General features: G+C 40.3%; 2 protein-coding genes across 2 annotated transcripts in view; both read left to right on the top strand.

Moving 5' to 3' along the window:
• Window positions 1–10933, top strand: part of LOC142338454 (uncharacterized) — a 176417-nt gene extending 165484 nt beyond the window's left edge. Inside the window, exon 4 of the mRNA XM_075388220.1 lies at window positions 10481–10933. Within this exon, the coding sequence (XP_075244335.1) occupies window positions 10481–10882 (402 nt within the window). The 3' untranslated portion in view covers window positions 10883–10933. The remainder of the gene's footprint in view (window positions 1–10480) is intronic.
• The window catches only part of LOC142337704 (E3 ubiquitin-protein ligase RNF185-like), a 464852-nt gene that overhangs the window by 222138 nt on the left and 223389 nt on the right, over window positions 1–19325 (top strand). The window lies entirely within an intron of this gene.

The raw sequence follows: 19325 nt of genomic DNA, 5'->3' as shown, positions 1-19325 counted from the left end.
GCTTTTGAGAGATCAATGAATGCTCCACAAACTGTATTCTTTTCATCCATTTCGGTTCTTACATATTCCGTACATTGTAGTTTGGCATCTGTTGTGGACTCTTTTTTCCTATTTCCAAATTATTCAGGTGAAAGCAAGTTATTTGAGAACAAATAGTCATTAATTTGGTTCCTAATAACTTGCTCAAAAATTTTGGCCAATGAACCGGTTACTGATATTGGACGATAGTTAGTGGGATCTTCTGCGCTTCCTTTTTTAAAAAGAGGTGAGATCAAGGCTTGTTTATGCTCTTCGGCCTAAGTCGTGAATACCAAGACAACTTTTCATTAATATTTGTATTTCTGAAAGTCGCAACCATGGTAGCAAATCAACCTCGATAAATACATGCACACAAATTGTGGTTAAAAACGGGAAATCCCTTACTGCAAATAATATAGAAATTGAATGTCAACCACTTCTGACCTCTTCAATAAAATCAACTTAAATAAATAGCTTCAATGGAAATAGGTTGGGGGAATGGAAATCAGGAAACGAATCGGTTTTGGAGGACGAAAGTGTAGATGGGGGGAGGAAAATGAGGGTGTGAGGGAGATAAAATATAAAGGAACTTGTTTCCTTTGCACTCCCGGCAACAAATAGCAACATTTGAAATGAAAATGTAAACAATAAAATAAAGCAAAAAGTTTTCCTTCTGATATTGAGTTTTTTATGTGTGTGTGTGTATGTGTGTGTGTGAGTGTGTGTGTGTGTGTGTGTGTGTGTGTGTGTGTGTGTGTTTCAATGAACTTGTTTCAGTGACCCTCCGGCGAACTTGACAATTACGGTAAAACACAAATTATGGTTACTGCTGGTCTCTGTACCATTCCTGTAGACGTCTGGATGTCAAAGCTCCTGGCTATTCCGTCTGAACCTCTGTGTGCTTTCACAATCTTGCCGAGAGGCCAGATGCCTCTGGGTGTAAAATCCTTGAGCACCCACACAATGTCACCTTCATTCAGCTCATCATTTGATCTTTGCCACTTTGTTCTCTTGTTGAGCTCAGGAACATACTCCTTCAGCAGCCTGCTCCAGTAGTGATCAAGTAGTGTCTTTGTCAACTTGAAATCCTTAGTGGAAAACCGCTGGTTGCTGTTCACAAGAGGTTTCAAACATATGTGAGGTCTGCGCAGAAGGAAGTGATTCGGAGTAAAAGGTCCCTCATCTGAGATGCTGCAGCCCACATGAGTCAATGGCCTGGAGTTCAAAATTGCCTCGGCCTCTGCCACAACTGTCTGGAAATTTGAGAGTGTTAGTTTCCGACTGCCCAGAACTATTAGTAGACTCCTCTTCGCGGTCTGTATCAGCCTCTCCCAGACTCCTCCGAAGTGTGGTGCCAATGGAGGTTTGAAAGTCCACTGAATGTTCTGTTGAGCCAATTGCAGTCTGATGTACTCGTTGTCTGGCTTGTAGATTCTCTGGAACTTCAACTTCATTGCTTGGTTGGCTCCAATGAAGTTTTTGCCATTGTCACTCACAATGAGGTAAGGGCATCCTCGTCGTGATATAAATCTGCGAATGGTCATGAGAAGACAATCGGTTGAGAGGTCATGGCACACTTCTAGGTGGACAGCTCTTGTGACCAGGCATGTGAAAAAGCAGACATAGTGCATCTGGGTGCCCTCTCTCTTGTCCTCAATGTAGAATGGTCCAAACATGTCCATTCCTGTGTTGACGAAGGGATACTGCTTGTTTACATCTGGGAATCTGAATTCAGGCAGGTCGGCCATCTTCGGTCTCACATTGTCTGCCCTCCATCGTCTGCAAATGAAACAGTATTTCCCCAGACTTCTCAGCGCCTTTCTCAACCCAATCATCAGGAAAGTCTGTGGCAGGTGAGCCTTCACATGTTCCACGCCCTGATGGCCACAGTCATGGTGCGCCTTTTCAGTCAACAGCCTTGCAATTCTGCTTCTGCTATGGAGAACGAGGGGATGTTTCGCACTGTAGGTTAGAGGTGCCTTGTTGAGTCTTACTCCCCCCCCCCCCTCAAGAGTCCGATGTCATCTAGAAAGGGAGTGAAGGGCATCAGCTTGTCTCCTTTCTCGAGATTGCTTCCCTTCAACAGTGTAGAAATTGACCCTGAGAAAAACTCGTTTTGGGACGTTTTGATGAGGTAATTCCTTGCCCCGTTCTCATCTGATGCAAAATTGTCAGTGTTGGAGGTCCCAGGCTATTCGTTTTGTCTTCTAGTTCGGAGTTTTGCCTTGAAGCGTCTTATTGCCTGGAATACCATTCTAGTAGAGTTGAATAGTCGACTCCATGTTGAAAATTTTTCAACCTCAATGACCAGCGTCTGAAGTTGTGTCGCTTGTGTAGCGCATGTGTGGGGATCACTGTCCTCTGCAAAATTCCAGGAGTCTTGAGGTGTGCTTAGAAAGTCCGGTGGTTGGAGCCACAGATTTGGTATGTTTTATGGGGTGAGGCCTCGTGTGCCGTGGTCAGCAATGTACATTTTCTGTCTTTGCTTGGATTGTATCCATCCAAGTATAGCCGTGCTATCTATCCAAAAGTGTTTTGAGGTTATGGTTGCTCTCATCTTGCTCTCACAGAGCCCTGCCAGCTCTGGTACAAGTGTTGCTGCTTCCAATTCCAGTTTTGGAATGCTCTGCTGCTTGATCGGTGCCACCTTTGTTTTGCTGATCACATATTGTGATGTGCAAGATCCATCGGCGTTGGTTGTCCCCAGATAAACTATGGCAGCAATTGCACTCATTGAGGCATCGGTGAATGTGTGAAGTTGATGGGTCCCATTGGTGTTGGGAATCAAGCATCTAGGAACATGTATTGAAGTCATGCTGTCGAGCTCATCCATCCAATCCTGTAGTTCTTGCTGGTAGCAATCTGACACAAGTTGATCCCAGTTTCTTCCCTCTTTAATGATTCTTTGGAGAATGCATCTAATTCTGATGGCAAAGGGTGAAATCAGTCCAACTGGATCGAACAGAGCAGCTGCATTGAAAGAACCTTTCTTTGAGTCACCTGTTGTCCTGTGTACAGAAGCTTTGGTTTTGCAAACATCAATTTGTCAGTCTTGGGGTCCCACGTCTGACCAAGGATTCTTTGGGCTTTCATTTCTGCCTTGTCCTCTTCTAGTAGGTTTTCTAATGCGGCTGGTTTGTTGCTCAGGAACTTCGTCAGATTGAATCCTCCTGTATGTATAACAGTTTTGATCTCCTCTGCACTTCTGCGGGCCTCCCCTTCAGAAGAGTAGGTCCCCTTCAGAGAGTTCAAAATTGCCTCGGCCTCTGCCACAACTGTCTGGAAATTTGAGAGTGTTAGTTTCCGACTGCCCAGAACTATTAGTAGACTCCTCTTCGCGGTCTGTATCAGCCTCTCCCAGACTCCTCCGAAGTGTGGTGCCAATGGAGGTTTGAAAGTCCACTGAATGTTCTGTTGAGCCAATTGCAGTCTGATGTACTCGTTGTCTGGCTTGTAGATTCTCTGGAACTTCAACTTCATTGCTTGGTTGGCTCCAATGAAGTTTTTGCCATTGTCACTCACAATGAGGTAAGGGCATCCTCGTCGTGATATAAATCTGCGAATGGTCATGAGAAGACAATCGGTTGAGAGGTCATGGCACACTTCTAGGTGGACAGCTCTTGTGACCAGGCATGTGAAAAAGCAGACATAGTGCATCTGGGTGCCCTCTCTCTTGTCCTCAATGTAGAATGGTCCAAACATGTCCATTCCTGTGTTGACGAAGGGATACTGCTTGTTTACATCTGGGAATCTGAATTCAGGCAGGTCGGCCATCTTCGGTCTCACATTGTCTGCCCTCCATCGTCTGCAAATGAAACAGTATTTCCCCAGACTTCTCAGCGCCTTTCTCAACCCAATCATCAGGAAAGTCTGTGGCAGGTGAGCCTTCACATGTTCCACGCCCTGATGGCCACAGTCATGGTGCGCCTTTTCAGTCAACAGCCTTGCAATTCTGCTTCTGCTATGGAGAACGAGGGGATATTTCGCACTGTAGGTTAGAGGTGCCTTGTTGAGTCTTACTCCCCCCCCCCCTCAAGAGTCCGATGTCATCTAGAAAGGGAGTGAAGGGCATCAGCTTGTCTCCTTTCTCGAGATAGCTTCCCTTCAACAGTGTAGAAATTGATCCTGAGAAAAACTTGTTTTGGGACGTTTTGATGAGGTAGTTCCTTGCCCCGTTCTCATCTGATGCAAAATTGTCAGTGTTGGAGGTCACAGGCTATTCGTTTTGTCTTCTAGTTCGGAGTTTTGCCTTGAAGCGTCTTATTGCCTGGAATACCATTCTAGTAGAGTTGAATAGTCGACTCCATGTTGAAAATTTTTCAACCTCAATGACCAACGTCTGAAGATGTGTCGCTTGTGTAGCGCATGTGTGGGGAACACTGTCCTCTGCAAAAATCCAGGAGTCTTGAGGTGTGCTTAGAAAGTCCGGTGGTTGGAGCCACAGATTTGTTATGTTTTATGGGGTGAGGCCTCGTGTGCCGTGGTCAGCAATGTACATTTTCTGTCTTTGCTTGGATTGTATCCATCCAAGTATAGCCGTGCTATCTGTCCAAAAGTGTTTTGAGGTTATGGTTGCTCTCATCTCGCTCTCACAGAGCCCTGCCAGCTCTGGTACAAGTGTTGCGGCTTCCAATTCCAGTTTTGGAATGCTCTGCTGCTTGATCGGTGCCACCTTTGTTTTGCTGATCACATATTGTGATGTGCAAGATCCATCGGCGTTGGTTGTCCCCAGAAAAACTATGGCAGCAATTGCACTCATTGAGGCATCGGTGAATGCGTGAAGTTGATGGGTCCCATTGGTGTTGGGAATCAAGCATCTAGGAACATGGATTGAAGTCATGCTGTCGAGCTCATCCATCCAATCCTGTAGTTCTTGCTGGTAGCAATCTGACACAAGTTGATCCCAGTTTCTTCCCTCTTTAATGATTCTTTGGAGAATGCATCTAATTCTGATGGCAAAGGGTGAAATCAGTCCAACTGGATCGAACAGAGAAGCTGCATTGAAAGAACCTTTCTTTGAGTCACCTGTTGTCCTGTGTACAGAAGCTTTGGTTTTGCAAACATCAATTTGTCAGTCTTGGGGTCCCACGTCTGACCAAGGATTCTTTGGGCTTTCATTTCTGCCTTGTCATCTTCTAGTAGGTTTTCTAATGCTGCTGGTTTGTTGCTCAGGAACTTCGTCAGATTGAATCCTCCTGTATGTATAACAGTTTTGATCTCCTCTGCACTTCTGCGGGCCTCCCCTTCAGAAGAGTAGGTCTGCATGAAATCATCCATGTAGAACTGCTGTATGATTGATGTATGCGCCTCTGGATGCTCTTGTTTGTTGTCCTTTGCACACTTCTGCAGAACAAAACTCGCACAAGAAGGCGAGCATGTGGCTCCAAAAATGAGTCGATTGTATTTGAAGATTTTCTCCTTGCCATTCTCTGTCCACAGAAAACGGAGATAGTCCTGCTCTTGTTGTTGGATGCCAATCTGCATGAACATTGCCTCGATGTCAGCTGTGATTGCCACTGAGTACTGTCTGAAGCGGAGAAGAAGGCCATGCAGGTTGCAGAGTAGATCCAGCCCTGTCAGCAATGCATCATTGAGTGAGGTACCTTTATATTTGGAAGCAGCATTTGTGACTCTGCGGATTTTTTCTGGTTTCTTTTTGTTGATAACTGGGTGATGGGGAAGGTACCAGACAGAGTGTCTGCAACTGGGGTCTGCTGTTGTGATGAATTTTTTATCCAAATCTTTTTTGATTGTTTCCTCGTATCGGTCTCTCAAGTTTGTGTCCCTCTCCAGTCTCTGCTGCAAAGCGTGCCACTGAACTTTGGCCATGAAGTAGTTGTTAGGGAGTGTGATGTCTTTCTTCCATGGAGGTCCAATCTGGTATCTGTCACCAATGTGTTTTATAGTATCATTGAGGATGGACAGAGCTTCTTTGTCATCTGCAGACTGTCCCTTTGAAGAACACTGATTGAAGTTTACTCCTTCAATTGTCCAGAAGAGTTGGAGAAGATCTTCATCTGGATCGTCTTGTCGTCTCCTGATATGATTGAAAAGTGTTAAGCTTGTGCTGTTTGAATGTCCGACCCTCTTCTTTGTGTACCTCTGAGGAATGGGCCCTGTCAGTGTCCAGCCAAGCAGAGTGTTGACTCCGTATGGGGTGCCAGTGGGTCCTGTTGTGAACTGTCTGGGAACCGTTGCTGTGAATGCATCTGCTCCAATCAGAATTCCGATCCGGTTGTCTCTGATTGTTGGAAATCTTATGTTCTGGAGGTGAGAGTGGTCTCTGCAGATCTCATTCAACAATTCAATTTGAACTCTGGGCATTCGAAACTCCTCCTTTGCTGTTGCGTACACAGGGATTCTGATCACAGGACAACTGCTGCACAAAGCTCCTATGCTGATCATGACATCTGCTGTTTTAACTGAGTGTTCACCGTGAAGTGAAGCTAGTGGTAGGGTTATGTCTTTCGGTTGTTGAACTTGAAGTGCATCAGCAACCTTCTGTGTTATTTGAGTGTTGTCACTGCCACTGTCCAACAATGCATAGATTTCAATGCAAAGATCTCTGTTGAAAAGTGTTAATGGTATCGCCTGCAATTGTATCTGCGGTCTGATCCACGAAGTTTCCTGTTGGTTGCTGCAAGTGTAGTTTTGTTGCGGAGTAGTTGCCTGCTGTTGGGCTACATTGCGTTGATTGTTACTCTGCTGTCTGTTGACATTGTTCTGCGTGTTCATCGGCTGAAGGTGAAAACCACTTTTGTTCCAGTTGCCCCTCTGGGAAGTGCTGCTGTTACATCCACTTTGCCTGTACTGGTTTCCACTCTGTTGGTTGTAGTTTGAACTCGTCTGCTGCCTTTGGTTTTCATTATTAAAGTTACGTCCATAGCTTGACTGGTTTTGGTTTGTTTGGTTTCTGAAGACATTGTTTTGTGAAATTTGATTCCAGTTCCCAATTGGTTGTGCATTTTGTTGCTGTTGCCTAGCATCTGTCCTATGGAGCGTTGAGTGATGGAAGCCATTGCATCTGTACACAAGGCACCTAATTTTTGATTGGCAGAGACCCTTTTCGTGAGCTCTTAGACAGTTAGGGCAGAGATTGAACCTCCTCACACAACCCTGTCGGTCATATGAAGACTTTTCCAAGTATTCGGGACAACGACCAAGGTTGTGGTTTTGTGATCAGAATTGACATGACACATCTGGTGGCCCCCTACTAGAAAAAGAGTTCACTCTGGTTCTCTGGTTCCGTTGTGGGGAGATGTCCTCGCACGCCTCTGCGTAGGAGTCAATCCAATCAGCAAAGTGGGTAAGGTTAGGTTGCAGCAAGCCTTGGCTTCTTGTGTGCTGATTCCATTTGATTATCATGTTAGGGTTCAGTTTGTCTCTGGCCATTCTCAAGACAGCTGAAGACTTCAAATCAGCTTCAAAGTTGTGGAGCCGGAGGGTTTGTACAAGCCTCCTCAAGATAGACGAGAAGCTCACAAAAGAGTTTGGTTCGTCTAATCTGGGTTTTGGCCACTTCTCTAATTGAGCAGGTATGCAGCGACAATATGCTGTGGTTTGCCAAACTTTCTGGTCAGTTCAGCGATGGCTTCATGGTAGTAATCACCATTGTAGGAGTATCCACTTATGGAATCTCTTGCTTTATGTGTTACAGAGTTTTGGAGGTATGTCATTTCTTGGGCGTCTGAGAGGCCACTGTTGTTGTGAATGGTTGCTTTGAAGAAACTGAACCACTGATGCCATTTCAGAGGGTCACCAGTGAAATTGTCAATTGAAATCTTAGGCAAACTCAATGTGTTCTGTATCATCAGTGCTTGGTTTTGCATCCAGTCTGTTGGGAAACTCGGAAAACAATTGTATAGGTTGTTGTCAAAGTCGTTGTTATTGTGTCCATCAGGTCCCCTGAAATTGTTCACTGGTAGTTGATTGATTTGCGGTGTGTACCTATGTCTCATGGTCAGAGCAGCTTGGTTATTGTTGTGAAAAGAACATGGTTGTTGCAAATGCCCTGCTCTGCTGTCCTCACTCTCATGTCGGCTCTGTCCCTGAACATCGTTCTCTTCTCTCGATCGTTCATCTGTTCTCAGTGCCCCTGTGAGAAATTCCCGGTTTCTTCCTCTCTCTTCAATGTTCAGAACGGGTTGAGAATTTTCAGGGTCTTCTGATTCGGACGAGTCAGCGTTGTTACTTTCCTGATTGTTGCGGCTTGCGAAATGATGTTTCATTGCTCTATTGCGTAAAGGGTACTGTTTTCGTAATAGATTGGGGGAAGGCGCTGCTGATGTGTTAAAAGCGGATTCAGTGTCACTTGCATCTGTTCTGTGTGCTTTTGCTCTCTGTTTGCATTTCAGCATGGTTCTGTTTCTTTCGGCAGATTCATTAGCAACTGTTGTCAACTCTTCACCTGTCAGCTGTAGCTTCATGAGTTCAATGCAACTTCTGTCTAACTGCTCTTTTTGAGACCTCAAGAGTTCCAAAGTTTCACGTAGTATGCTTAGACCTTTGTTACTTTTGCTTTGTTCTTCGAAGAGGTATTTTACTGCGTTCCACTCTATCACTTTCAACTGAAGTTGCTGGTTTAAGCTGTTCTTTGCTGATGATGATGCTTTGGACTTGTTTGGCATATTGATTGTTTTAGAAGACTTTTCTTATTTTACAAATTTATATCGCACTGTTACTGCACTATGTTTCCTTGTAACAGCCCTATTCTATCTTTTGTTTTGTTGAAACCTATTAATTAAATGCTGCTGTAGCTTACAGTGCTTAGCTAAAGTTTTTTTGCTTAAAGTTTGTTTGCTATGTTTTTGCTTGTCGCTATCACTAATCAGTGATGTTTGATACAGATGTGATGCTAATCAGAAGTTGTATAGAGTTAAACCTTTTCACTAATCATGAAATTACTACAAAATGAGATAAATGTGATGTTTATTTCGTTGCCTTTTTGTTTTTCGAGCGCGACTGAAAGAACCCTAACCTGTGGTTGCTAACTTTGGACTAATGTGTGTGTGTACTGACACTGGTGGGGGGATAACTTCACGTTCCTATAAACCTTAAGGTAGCAAGGGCATACCAGGCCTTGCAACTAATCCTAAGTTGATGTGTGTGTTAGTGGTGCTTTTAAATTTCACATAGAGGAGGACCTACTCCTTTCAGAACTAATGCGGAAAGATACTACATTGATCCAACGTTAACTAGACGCCAATTAAAATCCAACTTTCAAAATGAAGACTTTCAATTCTGTAAGTAAGGCTAGCCCATCTGTCGTGACTAGGCATCCCACGCAAGCATGCTTCTCAGGGTTTTATTTATCAAACCAGAGTTTAAATGTGCTAAGTGTCAAACGTCTAAGTTCCCCCCTATAAAATCAAAAATTCCCCAGTCTGAGTCGAGCAAGTTTCAAAGGTCCTTTTTTGACCCTAGGATACGCCAGAAATGTTTATGCTCTTCGGCCTAAGTCTTGCATACCAAGACAACTTTTTATTAATATTTGTATTTCTGAAAGTCGCAACCATGGTAGCAAATCAACCTCTATAAATACATCATAATTCGCGCCATTGGCACACAAGTTGTGGTTAAAAACGGGAAATCCCTTACTATAAATAATATTGAAAGTGAATGTCAACCACTTCTGACTTCTTCAATAAAATCAACTTAAATAAATAGCTTCAATGGAAATAGGTTGGGGGAATGGAAATCAGGAAATGAATGGGTTCTGGAGGACGAAAGTGTAGTTGGGGGGAAGAAAATGAGGGTGTTGGCGGAGATAAAATATAAAGGAACTTGGTTCCTTTACAAAGCTTTATTGAGGTCAGTCGGAAACGAAGACTCAGAAATAAACTCATTTATCAGAAAACAGAGAAGCTCCGCAAGGACCGATTGGGCATCTTTCAACGCCCATGGGGGAGTTTTTAAAGGACCCAAAGGTTTGTTCACATTCAAACATTTTATCAAATCATGGACTTCTTTACAAGTAACATATTTGAAAACAAACCGATTTGCAAAACAAAGTTTATATGCGTTCAGTAATTCGCGGTGATTTCCCCTTGGGTTCTTTTCGTCGAGGAGGGTAAATCTCTCTATGAAATCGTCGTCCTCAGCCAGTTTGACGGCTGTTGTCCAGTATAAGGTCGAATTTCATTTCGTGTATCAACGATTTCAACGCATTACGACGCAGAGGTAAAGCCCAAAATTTCTGCCTTAGTAAAAATTGCGTGAAAAATAGATACATAAAATGAACGAAATTAGGAGACAAGCTTTGCATCTTATTTTTTGCAAAAGGATTCATATTTGTCTGGATTAGTTATTTTTCCACCACCTCACCCCGGGGTGACTTCTCAACCTAGGCCGTCGACAACGGTCTATCCATGACTATGGTCTCTCGACTTAGGACAAAAGTCCAATATTTCTTCGGTCATAGAGTTTTTGGTCTTTTGAGCGTAAAATCTGCGGTATTTTTTAGGTCAAATCAATCCTGAGCGAATCAGCCGACTTTCTAGTGGAGTCTCTGATTTTCGATTGGATGGCTAGTAAATTGGGGGGAGTAAAGGGGTGGGCACAGGTGTACGAGATGGAGAAAGAGATCAAAGCGGGCAGGGCGAAGCTACCGACTAAGCCTAAAAGCATAAATGGCAACAACAAAACTTGTAGAAGTGAAGAAATGCGAGTCAACTCACGAGCAGTTTCAGCCAATGAGCACCCTCGAACAGATCAGACAGCAGAAAACGCGGGAAAATCTAGAGCTCAAAACGTGATGCAAGAGCAGAACACTAACTGCAACTCAAGAAAGAAATATGAGAACAATTCCGAAGTTGAAAAAAGGAAAGAGAAATCAACTACAGGGTGTAGCTGTACTCTTATGTAAAAATGAAACCCAAGAGAAAAAAACGATCAAATTAAAAAGTTTTTTAGCTGACATTTGAAAATTGTAATATCGAAGCAACGTTTCTAAAGTGAATATCAATCAGCAGGGTCTTAGGGTTAGGGCTAGGGTTAGGATAAGGTATGAGTCGGTATTTTACTGTTGCTTCGTTATCTGCTGATATAAGATGGTCAAAGTTACATTGTACGAAAGTGTATTTTTTGCCCAACGGGATGTTTTTCGTGTAACTTTTGTAAACTACTGAAATTTGTTGTTGCAAAATATAGTTGCTCTGTCGTAACACTCTCTGTCGTAACACTCTGGCGGTGACTATTTATTTGCGCTTTTATTACATTTTCGTTAGGTTAACTCCTTCTTGATTACGAATATAGCTATATTTCCTGTCAGGGTGTATTGTAATAATGGTGTATCTTTTTGTGCTCCTCTTAGGGTTAATTGTTGTGGCTTTCATGTTTGTTCACAAATGCAAGAGCCTTATTGTTGCCTAAATGTTGTCAATGATGATTAAAACGCTATTATTGTCACTTTCGGATCAGTACCTCAAAGTGTGCTAGGAAAGCCACAAGCATGTAGTCTACTTTGTGTAGGAACGTCCTTTGGGAGTGAGTACTTTATAAAAAGAGATTTTTCACTAAAAGTTGCTTAAGATTTCAAATCCCGATTTTTCATTTAACTTTTTTTAAATTAGTTTATACTCTTTTAAAATTGTTCTAAATCCCCATCCTCGTCGTTTTGCTAAGCAGTAGCCTTCAGTGCGGCCTTGGCCAAGACGAACCAACTAAGCGCTCTTCCATCAGAAGCCAGCGAAACTGCTGATGATACTTCACAGGATGGAGACCTTTTTATCCAAGTTCAAAACAATAGCGAGCGTTTTCGAAATACAAACACCAGTTAGACCAACGGTTATAAAATCAATCCGAGACCAACTCAACTGCAATTTGCCCGAGCTATGAAGACACAATTCAATTCCCACAACTGAAAGTACAACGAAAAAGAGAATTACCAAATACATTCGGTTTCTTTATCCAACCGGAAAGCAACACCTCCAGATATAGTCTCATGTCAAGTATAAACCTGCAATAACTATTCCCAGACGCAATTGTAAACACAAGAAGTACGCTTCCAAAATTCAAGTCCAAACCAAGACTTAGTATAGTCAATATACATCACAGCATCCAAGAAGATGAAAAATAAAAGGAACTCTTGAGCAATAACGGAATGAAAGTAGTAAAGGTGTCAAGTGTTATAAGCCGAGCAGGTGAGAAACCTACAAAGCTTATCAGAGTAAAAACAGATTGAACAAATCATGCTTTAGCAGCACAAAAAGCACGGTGTAAACATTGGCGGCTGATCTACAGACATGATCGAAGCCAACAGCTGCCACGAGTAAAACAATGCTTCAATTGTCAGAAATTTGGATACTCTGCCGGTGAGTGTAAAAACGGGCAGCGTTGCCTGTGACGCTCAAGCCAGCACACAGTAAAACAATGCACGGAACCAAAAAAAGCCAAGTGTGCTAATTGAGGTAGATCGCATGCATCTGTGTACAAAAGTTGTTCCTCCTATCAAAACGCAGTTGTTGAATCAACAATGAGAAAACAAGATATCAAGTTCTGAACAGTAGCAAAAAGACAACCCCAAATGTTACACCCAAACTCAACTGTCTCAGCGATAAACATAAGTGTTCTGGTTGCTGAAGTACTCAGCAAAATGCGATCAAGCTTCAAGAAACTGTCTTACAATAATATAATCAATGTTGTCAGTATTAGTGCAAGCAGAATATTCGCTGATAAAATACATGGTCAAAAAATACATGACAGCATCAAAAATGCCAATAAAAATAATACAAATGTTTTAACGCAACAAGTTTCATCAAACAGCCATCTTTTCAGCCACTTCATCGCATGGATAAAACTGAAATCGTGCAATTGAACTGCCGAGGCTTGTCGAACAAAATACAAGAACTTCTCGTATTTTTGAAGGAAAAAGATTTTGACCCTCTTTTTCTGAATGAAGTGCCATAAGGAAAACCTCACCGATAATTAATTTTTAGAGACAGAAACAAGAGCAAGTAAGTCACATGGCTCAATGATTTTAGCAAAGGAAGGAACCACAAAAATTGAAGGTAAACCAGAAATTGTTGATAGAAAAGAATGAGGAAAATTTGTCGAAACACTAAAAGCATGTTTTAAAATCCCGGTTTTAAGACATCTCTGGGTCATAGCTCTTTACAACGCACCAGGTCCCGATTTGAACCTGTCAAAAATTTTTGAAACTGAATTGAAAAATGTTTTTATCTGCGGAGATTTTAACATCAAGAGCTGAGCTGCACATTTAGCACTAAAAATTGTTAGCCGAACAGTGGTAGCTTTTAAGCCTTTAAATAATAACTTTTACCGACATCAATCTCATCAAGGAGAGTGCAGAAATTTGTTTGACCTACACCTCTCCGATGAATCGGTCTTCAAACTTTTTATGTTTCCGGTGACTTTTGTAGTGACCACAGCTCAACCATTACAAACCTGAATATAGTAAATCTGAAGAGATTTGATTCGAAGGCAAAATTTAACTTCAAAAAAATCAAACAGATTGTGAGACCAGCAAAGAACTGTTAATCTTATCCGCGAAAAAAAAAGAGCTGAAAAAAAAACAATAGAATAGTACTGAACCCTGAAAAGGAAATAAATATCCTCCAAGGAGAAATAAAGAGGTCCATGAAACGGTCGGAAAAAATCAAACAATCAAAATTGATCGCAAGTTCTCAAAATAAGGGGCGCAAAAGCTTTTGGAGAGCAGTTAAAGCACTATGTTGTGATTCAACAAAACCAAATAAAAATAAGCAACGTGTTGAAGTCTCTTATAAACAACTAAGAGCAACAACAGACATTGAAAATTGCGAAATATTCAAAACTCTATTCAACTAATTGAGAACTTCGAGAAAGTCAAAAAAGAGACAAAATTATTTCTCCAATAAAAAAATAGTGAACCAACTAAATACCACTTTACCGAACCAACTGACAAATATGATGAAATTGTGAACAAAACAAATAGATGAAGAACAGAAGGAACCGCTGCACAACTGATAACTTGCCCAATTTACTCAGCACGTTACAGAAGCGTTTCATTGGTCCGAAATGGTGGGATTTTTCTGCCTATATATCAAAAAAGCGTTTGTTACACCCAAACTCAACTGTCTCAGCGATGAACATAAGTGTTCTGGTTGCTGAAGTTCTAAGCAAAATGCGATCAAGCTTCAAGAAACTGTCTTACAATAATATAATCAATGTTGTCAGTATTAGTGCAAGCAGAATATTCGCTGAAAAAATACATGATCAAAAAATACATGACAGCATCAAAAATGCCAATAACAATAATACAAATGTTTTAACGCAACAAGTTTCATCAAACAGCCATCTTTTCAGCCACTTCATCGCATGGATAAAACTGAAATCGTGCAATTGAACTGCCGAGGCTTGTCGAACAAAATACAAGAACTTCTCGTATTTTCGAACGAAAAAGATTTTGACCCTCTTTGTCTGAATGAAGTGCCATAAGGAAAACCTTACCGATAATTAATTTTTAGAGACAGAAACAAGAGCAAGTAAGTCACATGGCTCAATGATTTTAGCAAAGGAAGGAACCACAATAATTGAAGGTAAACCAGAAATTGTTGATAGAAAAGAATGAGGAAAATTTGTCGAAACACTAAAAGCATGTTTTAAAATCCCGGTTTTAAGACATCTCTGGGTCATAGCTCTTTACAACGCACCAGGTCCCGATTTGAAACTGTCAGAAATTTTTGAAACTGATTTGAAAAATGTTTTTATCTGCGGAGATTTTAACATCAAGAGCTGAGCTGCACATTTAGCACTAAAAATTATTAGCCGAACAGTGGTAGCTTTTAAGCCTTTAAATAATAATTTTTACCGACATCAATCTCATCAAGGAGAGTGCAGAAATTTGTTTGACCTACACCTCTCCGATGAATCGGTCTTCAAACTTTTTATGTTTCCGGTGACTTTTGTAGTGACCACAGCTCAACCATTACAAACCTGAATATAGTAAATCTGAAGAGATTTGATTCGAAGGCAAAATTTAACTTCAAAAAAATCAAACAGATTGTGAGACCAGCAAAGAACTGTTAATCTTATCTGCGAAAAAAAGAGCTGAAAAAAAACAATAGAATAGTACTGAACCATGAAAAGGAAATATATTTCCTCCAAGGAGAAATAAAGAGGTCCATGAAACGGTCGGAAAAAATCAAACAATCAAAACTGATCGCAAGTTCTCAAAATAAGGGGCGCAAAAGCTTTTGGAGAGCAGTTAAAGCACTATGTTGTGATTCAACAAAACCAAATAAAAATAAGCAACTTGTTGAAGTCTCTTATAAACAACTAAGAGCAACAACAGACATTAAAAATTGCGAAATATTCAAAACTCTATTCAACTAATTGAGAACTTCGAGAAAGTCAAAAAAGAGACAAAATTATTTCTCCAATAAAAAAATAGTGAACCAACTAAATACCACTTTACCGAACCAACTGACAAATATGATGAAATTGTGAACAAAACAAATAGATGAAGAACAGAAGGAACCGCTGCACAACTGATAACTTGCCCAATTTACTCAGCACGTTACAGAAGCGTTTCATTGGTCCGAACTGGTGGGATTTTTCTGCCTATATATCAGAAAAGCGTTTGATGCAGTGAGGAGACTAGGACATCAAAACAAACTGTAACAAATTGGTGTTCATAAACCTGTGATAAAATGTGTTAACACTTTTCTCTCCCAGAGAGGTATCTTCATAAAAGTTAACAACAGAAAAGCAGCACATTTTCAGCACTAGCTAGAACACCTCAAGGCAGCGTCACTGCGCCAATACTCTTCTTGATTTATGCCAGCCGCATTCCTCATTTACCTGCACCAATTTTTCATTTTGCTGACTATTTTGCCCGTTACTACAGATTGCGCTCCTTTAGAACAATTTAAGAGAAAATTCAATATTCATAAGATAAATTGATCAAGTGGTGCAAGAAACAAAAAATAAGAGTATATCCTGGCAAACAAACTTTTAAAGGCTAACGCTCAAAAAATTTTTTTGGCGGAAACTCTACCCCACATCTAAAGTGGAACAAACACTGCAAAAACTCTGTGGCAAGATCAAAGAAAAAAATCTCCCATTTATGGGGGCTCAGTTAGAACAACATGACGAGTGCTTGCTGAATTTGTACAAATCTTGAGTTCGGCCTCTATTTCTCTAGTGCGAATGCCTGCTGGATTGACCAATCAAAATTAATTAACAACATCATACAACTGACTCAAAAGAGAGCATTAGGAATTTCTATGAAAAGACCCCTCTGGTTTGGTGTAAAAAAACTCCATGAAAAGGCCAATATATTGCTGGAATGAATATCCAGATGAGATTAGCAAATGAGTACCTGAAACGCGTAAAAAAAACAAGATCAATACGTGAAATCATCCAGAAAAGAGACAACGCCTAAAAAACATTCATCAATGCACACTGGACTAGCTTTCCTGCTAATGCTCTCTACTTTCAATTGCAACAAGACTGCCATATTTACTGATGACGATAAATTACTGCCGCCATTGAAAACAATCAGAGTAAATTGGACAAGTGGTTTACGGTTTTGGAACGAAAATAGAGAAACAATGGAAGATGGTTCGTGTCAGAGCAACAGTATTTTATATTTGTTTCAAATCATTTCCAGTTCCTATATCGTAGAACAGTTGTAACCAATGACTTTATGCTAGCTGCTTGCTTAGTTAATTCGGGGCAAAAGTCAAACAAACAACGTCCTAATCCTGCAATGGGAACAGCTGCGCACCTTGTAATTTGGGGTATGAGCTGTGAGAAACACGCGGAAAAGCAGTAACAATTTACACAGCTTTTATCTACTGAAAAATCTTAATCAATTAGCATTATTTTTGACCAAGAATGCGTTCTTGTTTTTCACATTCACTGCACTGATAACTTTATCACAGTTAAGCTATAGTTATACAACTAACGACATAACATAGTGCTCTAAGCGGTTTGGTTCAGTGGTTTTAAGGTCTGGAATAGTATAGAACTTTCTACTGCTTTTGTTCTTCCTTTTTTACTTTGCTTCCTCTTATTGCTGCAAATTTGTTTTTTGAAGTAAAGTTAACGGCGTTTTTTATTTCTTGTAATTAATTTTAATGCGTCTTAGCGCCTAACTTCATGAACGTACACTTTTCTCGACTCAAACAGCTAATTACAGCGATGTCCTCTAATTCTATGATCAAACGGGGCGCAATATATGTCTCCCTGTACTCTTCCTCTACTCTCTATATATGTCTCCCTGTCACAACTTAGTTCTTGAATTAATAATCGTGATTGAAAAAATTTTTTTCATATGTGAATAAAAAAATTTATTAAAATCTTATCATGCATGGAAAAACCACGAGCGAATCAACAAATACAGGGCTAGCCAAAAACAACAAGAAAAACAAGAAAAGCAAGCAGAGAAGCCCTTCCCGGCACCTAAATTGGGTCCCTGCAACAAGAGCAATCAATTGGTTTCAAGGGAAAAACTCTTTAAAAACAGGAACACAAACTGACCTTTCCAAAATAAAATTATTCCTTTTACTTATTGATGCCTTTTAAATTGATTGAACTTGATTGTACATACTTTAATACTAAGGATAATTGTTTGTTCACAAACTCAAGAGTAAATTGCGATTGTGTTTATATTTAGTTTGGATTATCTTTTACTAATTTCAACTTGAGGATTGTTTGTTGGTTTAAAAATAACTAATAAAATCAATTCCTTTTTGCCCTTTTCATCATAGAGATTGTCTGATAGCTGCTAGTTTCTCAAATTTTTTGAATTTGTCATAGTTGAGAAAATTTCTAGAGTGTACCCTTAATGTGTCAAGTGAGAATAGGTCTTATGGGTGTCTCCAGAATTTTTATTGTTATTTGTTTACTACTTATTCACAAGAGATTTCCAGATGACAATGAATTGCTAGAATGCAAAAAAATTTTCAAATCAAAAATAATCAGAAGTTATCAATCAATCAAAACGAAATAAGGAAAAATCAAGCTGAATCAAGCTTGCGCTTGAAAACTCCGGGCCGCGTGCATGAGGCTAAAACTGAATACTCTTGTTATATTTTACAATGTAAGATTTCAACCATAAAGTTTACATTATTCTTCTATAGCTGTGCAGTTAATTTCAAAATAGTTTTGTAAGGAGAAAATTGCAGAGATCATCTGCTGTGATCATTGAGGATTTTCAGGCTTCCTTATTGGGTCTGTATAAAATTTATTTACACTTTTCCGGGGCAACGGAAAAACCGGGTAGACAGGTGAAAATTGGTGAGCATACAAAATTTTGCACTGATGTTTTGAACCATTTTAGTTGGAATACTGTGTTGTTGATTTTGTAAAAGTAGTTATAGGCTTCATGGGAGCTGTGGAAAATAGCGTTTTGTTGAAGGTTGTCGGAAACACCAACTGTAAAGTCTGCCGAAGTGAAGGCTGTCGATTAAATCATGTGGGTTGGATTCCGGATATTAGCTTTTGTCAAACTGGCGAAAATGAAAAAAATAGCAAAAAATTGATGGTGACTGTTGTTGCTGAAGGCAAGGAAACACAATGTGCTGGATTCCGGCTACGTTGATAGATTTTGGGAAGTTAAAACTCTACGATGTTTTTTTGCAGCTTCGCCGCGTTGTTGACTTCGTCATGTGCTCGATTGCCACGGAAATGTTTTATTTACCAATTGAATGTAGGATAAAGTCACAAAATTTGGATAACAAGTTTATGTGCACAAACACATTCACCTCGAAAACAGAAACACCACAACTAATACTTTCAGCACAAAACGTGTATTATCCACCTGATCCTCTTAATCCAAATAATTCCACATAATCTACACACATTAACCGCACAAGCTCATAAAAATAATAAAGTAACAGTTTATAATAGCGCCAACGATAACAACGCCAACGTTAGCAATACAACCAATCTCTTTAGTAATCAGACACACAGAACAGAGACACAACAGCAACAACATCATACTAATTAAAATTTAGTTATCCAAAAAATTAATAATCCAAACTTGATAAATAACCACTTTAATCAAAACTATAGACAACAACACCGTCAGAGACCAAACAACCACAATAATACACAAGGAACCAAGATAGGGGCGCTTAATTACAAGAAACACCATTGCGTCAAATAATAATAATAACAGTTTTGAACGTCCTCACCAAAACGAAGCCACAGACTTAATAAACGTACCAACGTCACCGGAAAACGACGACTTCGAAATAGGAACAGAAAACTCGTATACTGTAAGAAACGAAAGCGTTCAACCCAGACGTACATTAGTACGAGCTCGAAGACGATCATCAGTTTCATACACAAATCAATCA

The sequence above is a fragment of the Convolutriloba macropyga genome, chromosome 4, assembly GCF_964194025.1.
Source record: "Convolutriloba macropyga chromosome 4, txConMacr16.3, whole genome shotgun sequence".
NCBI lineage: Eukaryota > Metazoa > Xenacoelomorpha > Acoela > Convolutidae > Convolutriloba > Convolutriloba macropyga.
Note: the sequence above shows the minus strand (reverse complement) of the source record. Positions and strands in the feature narration are given on the sequence as shown.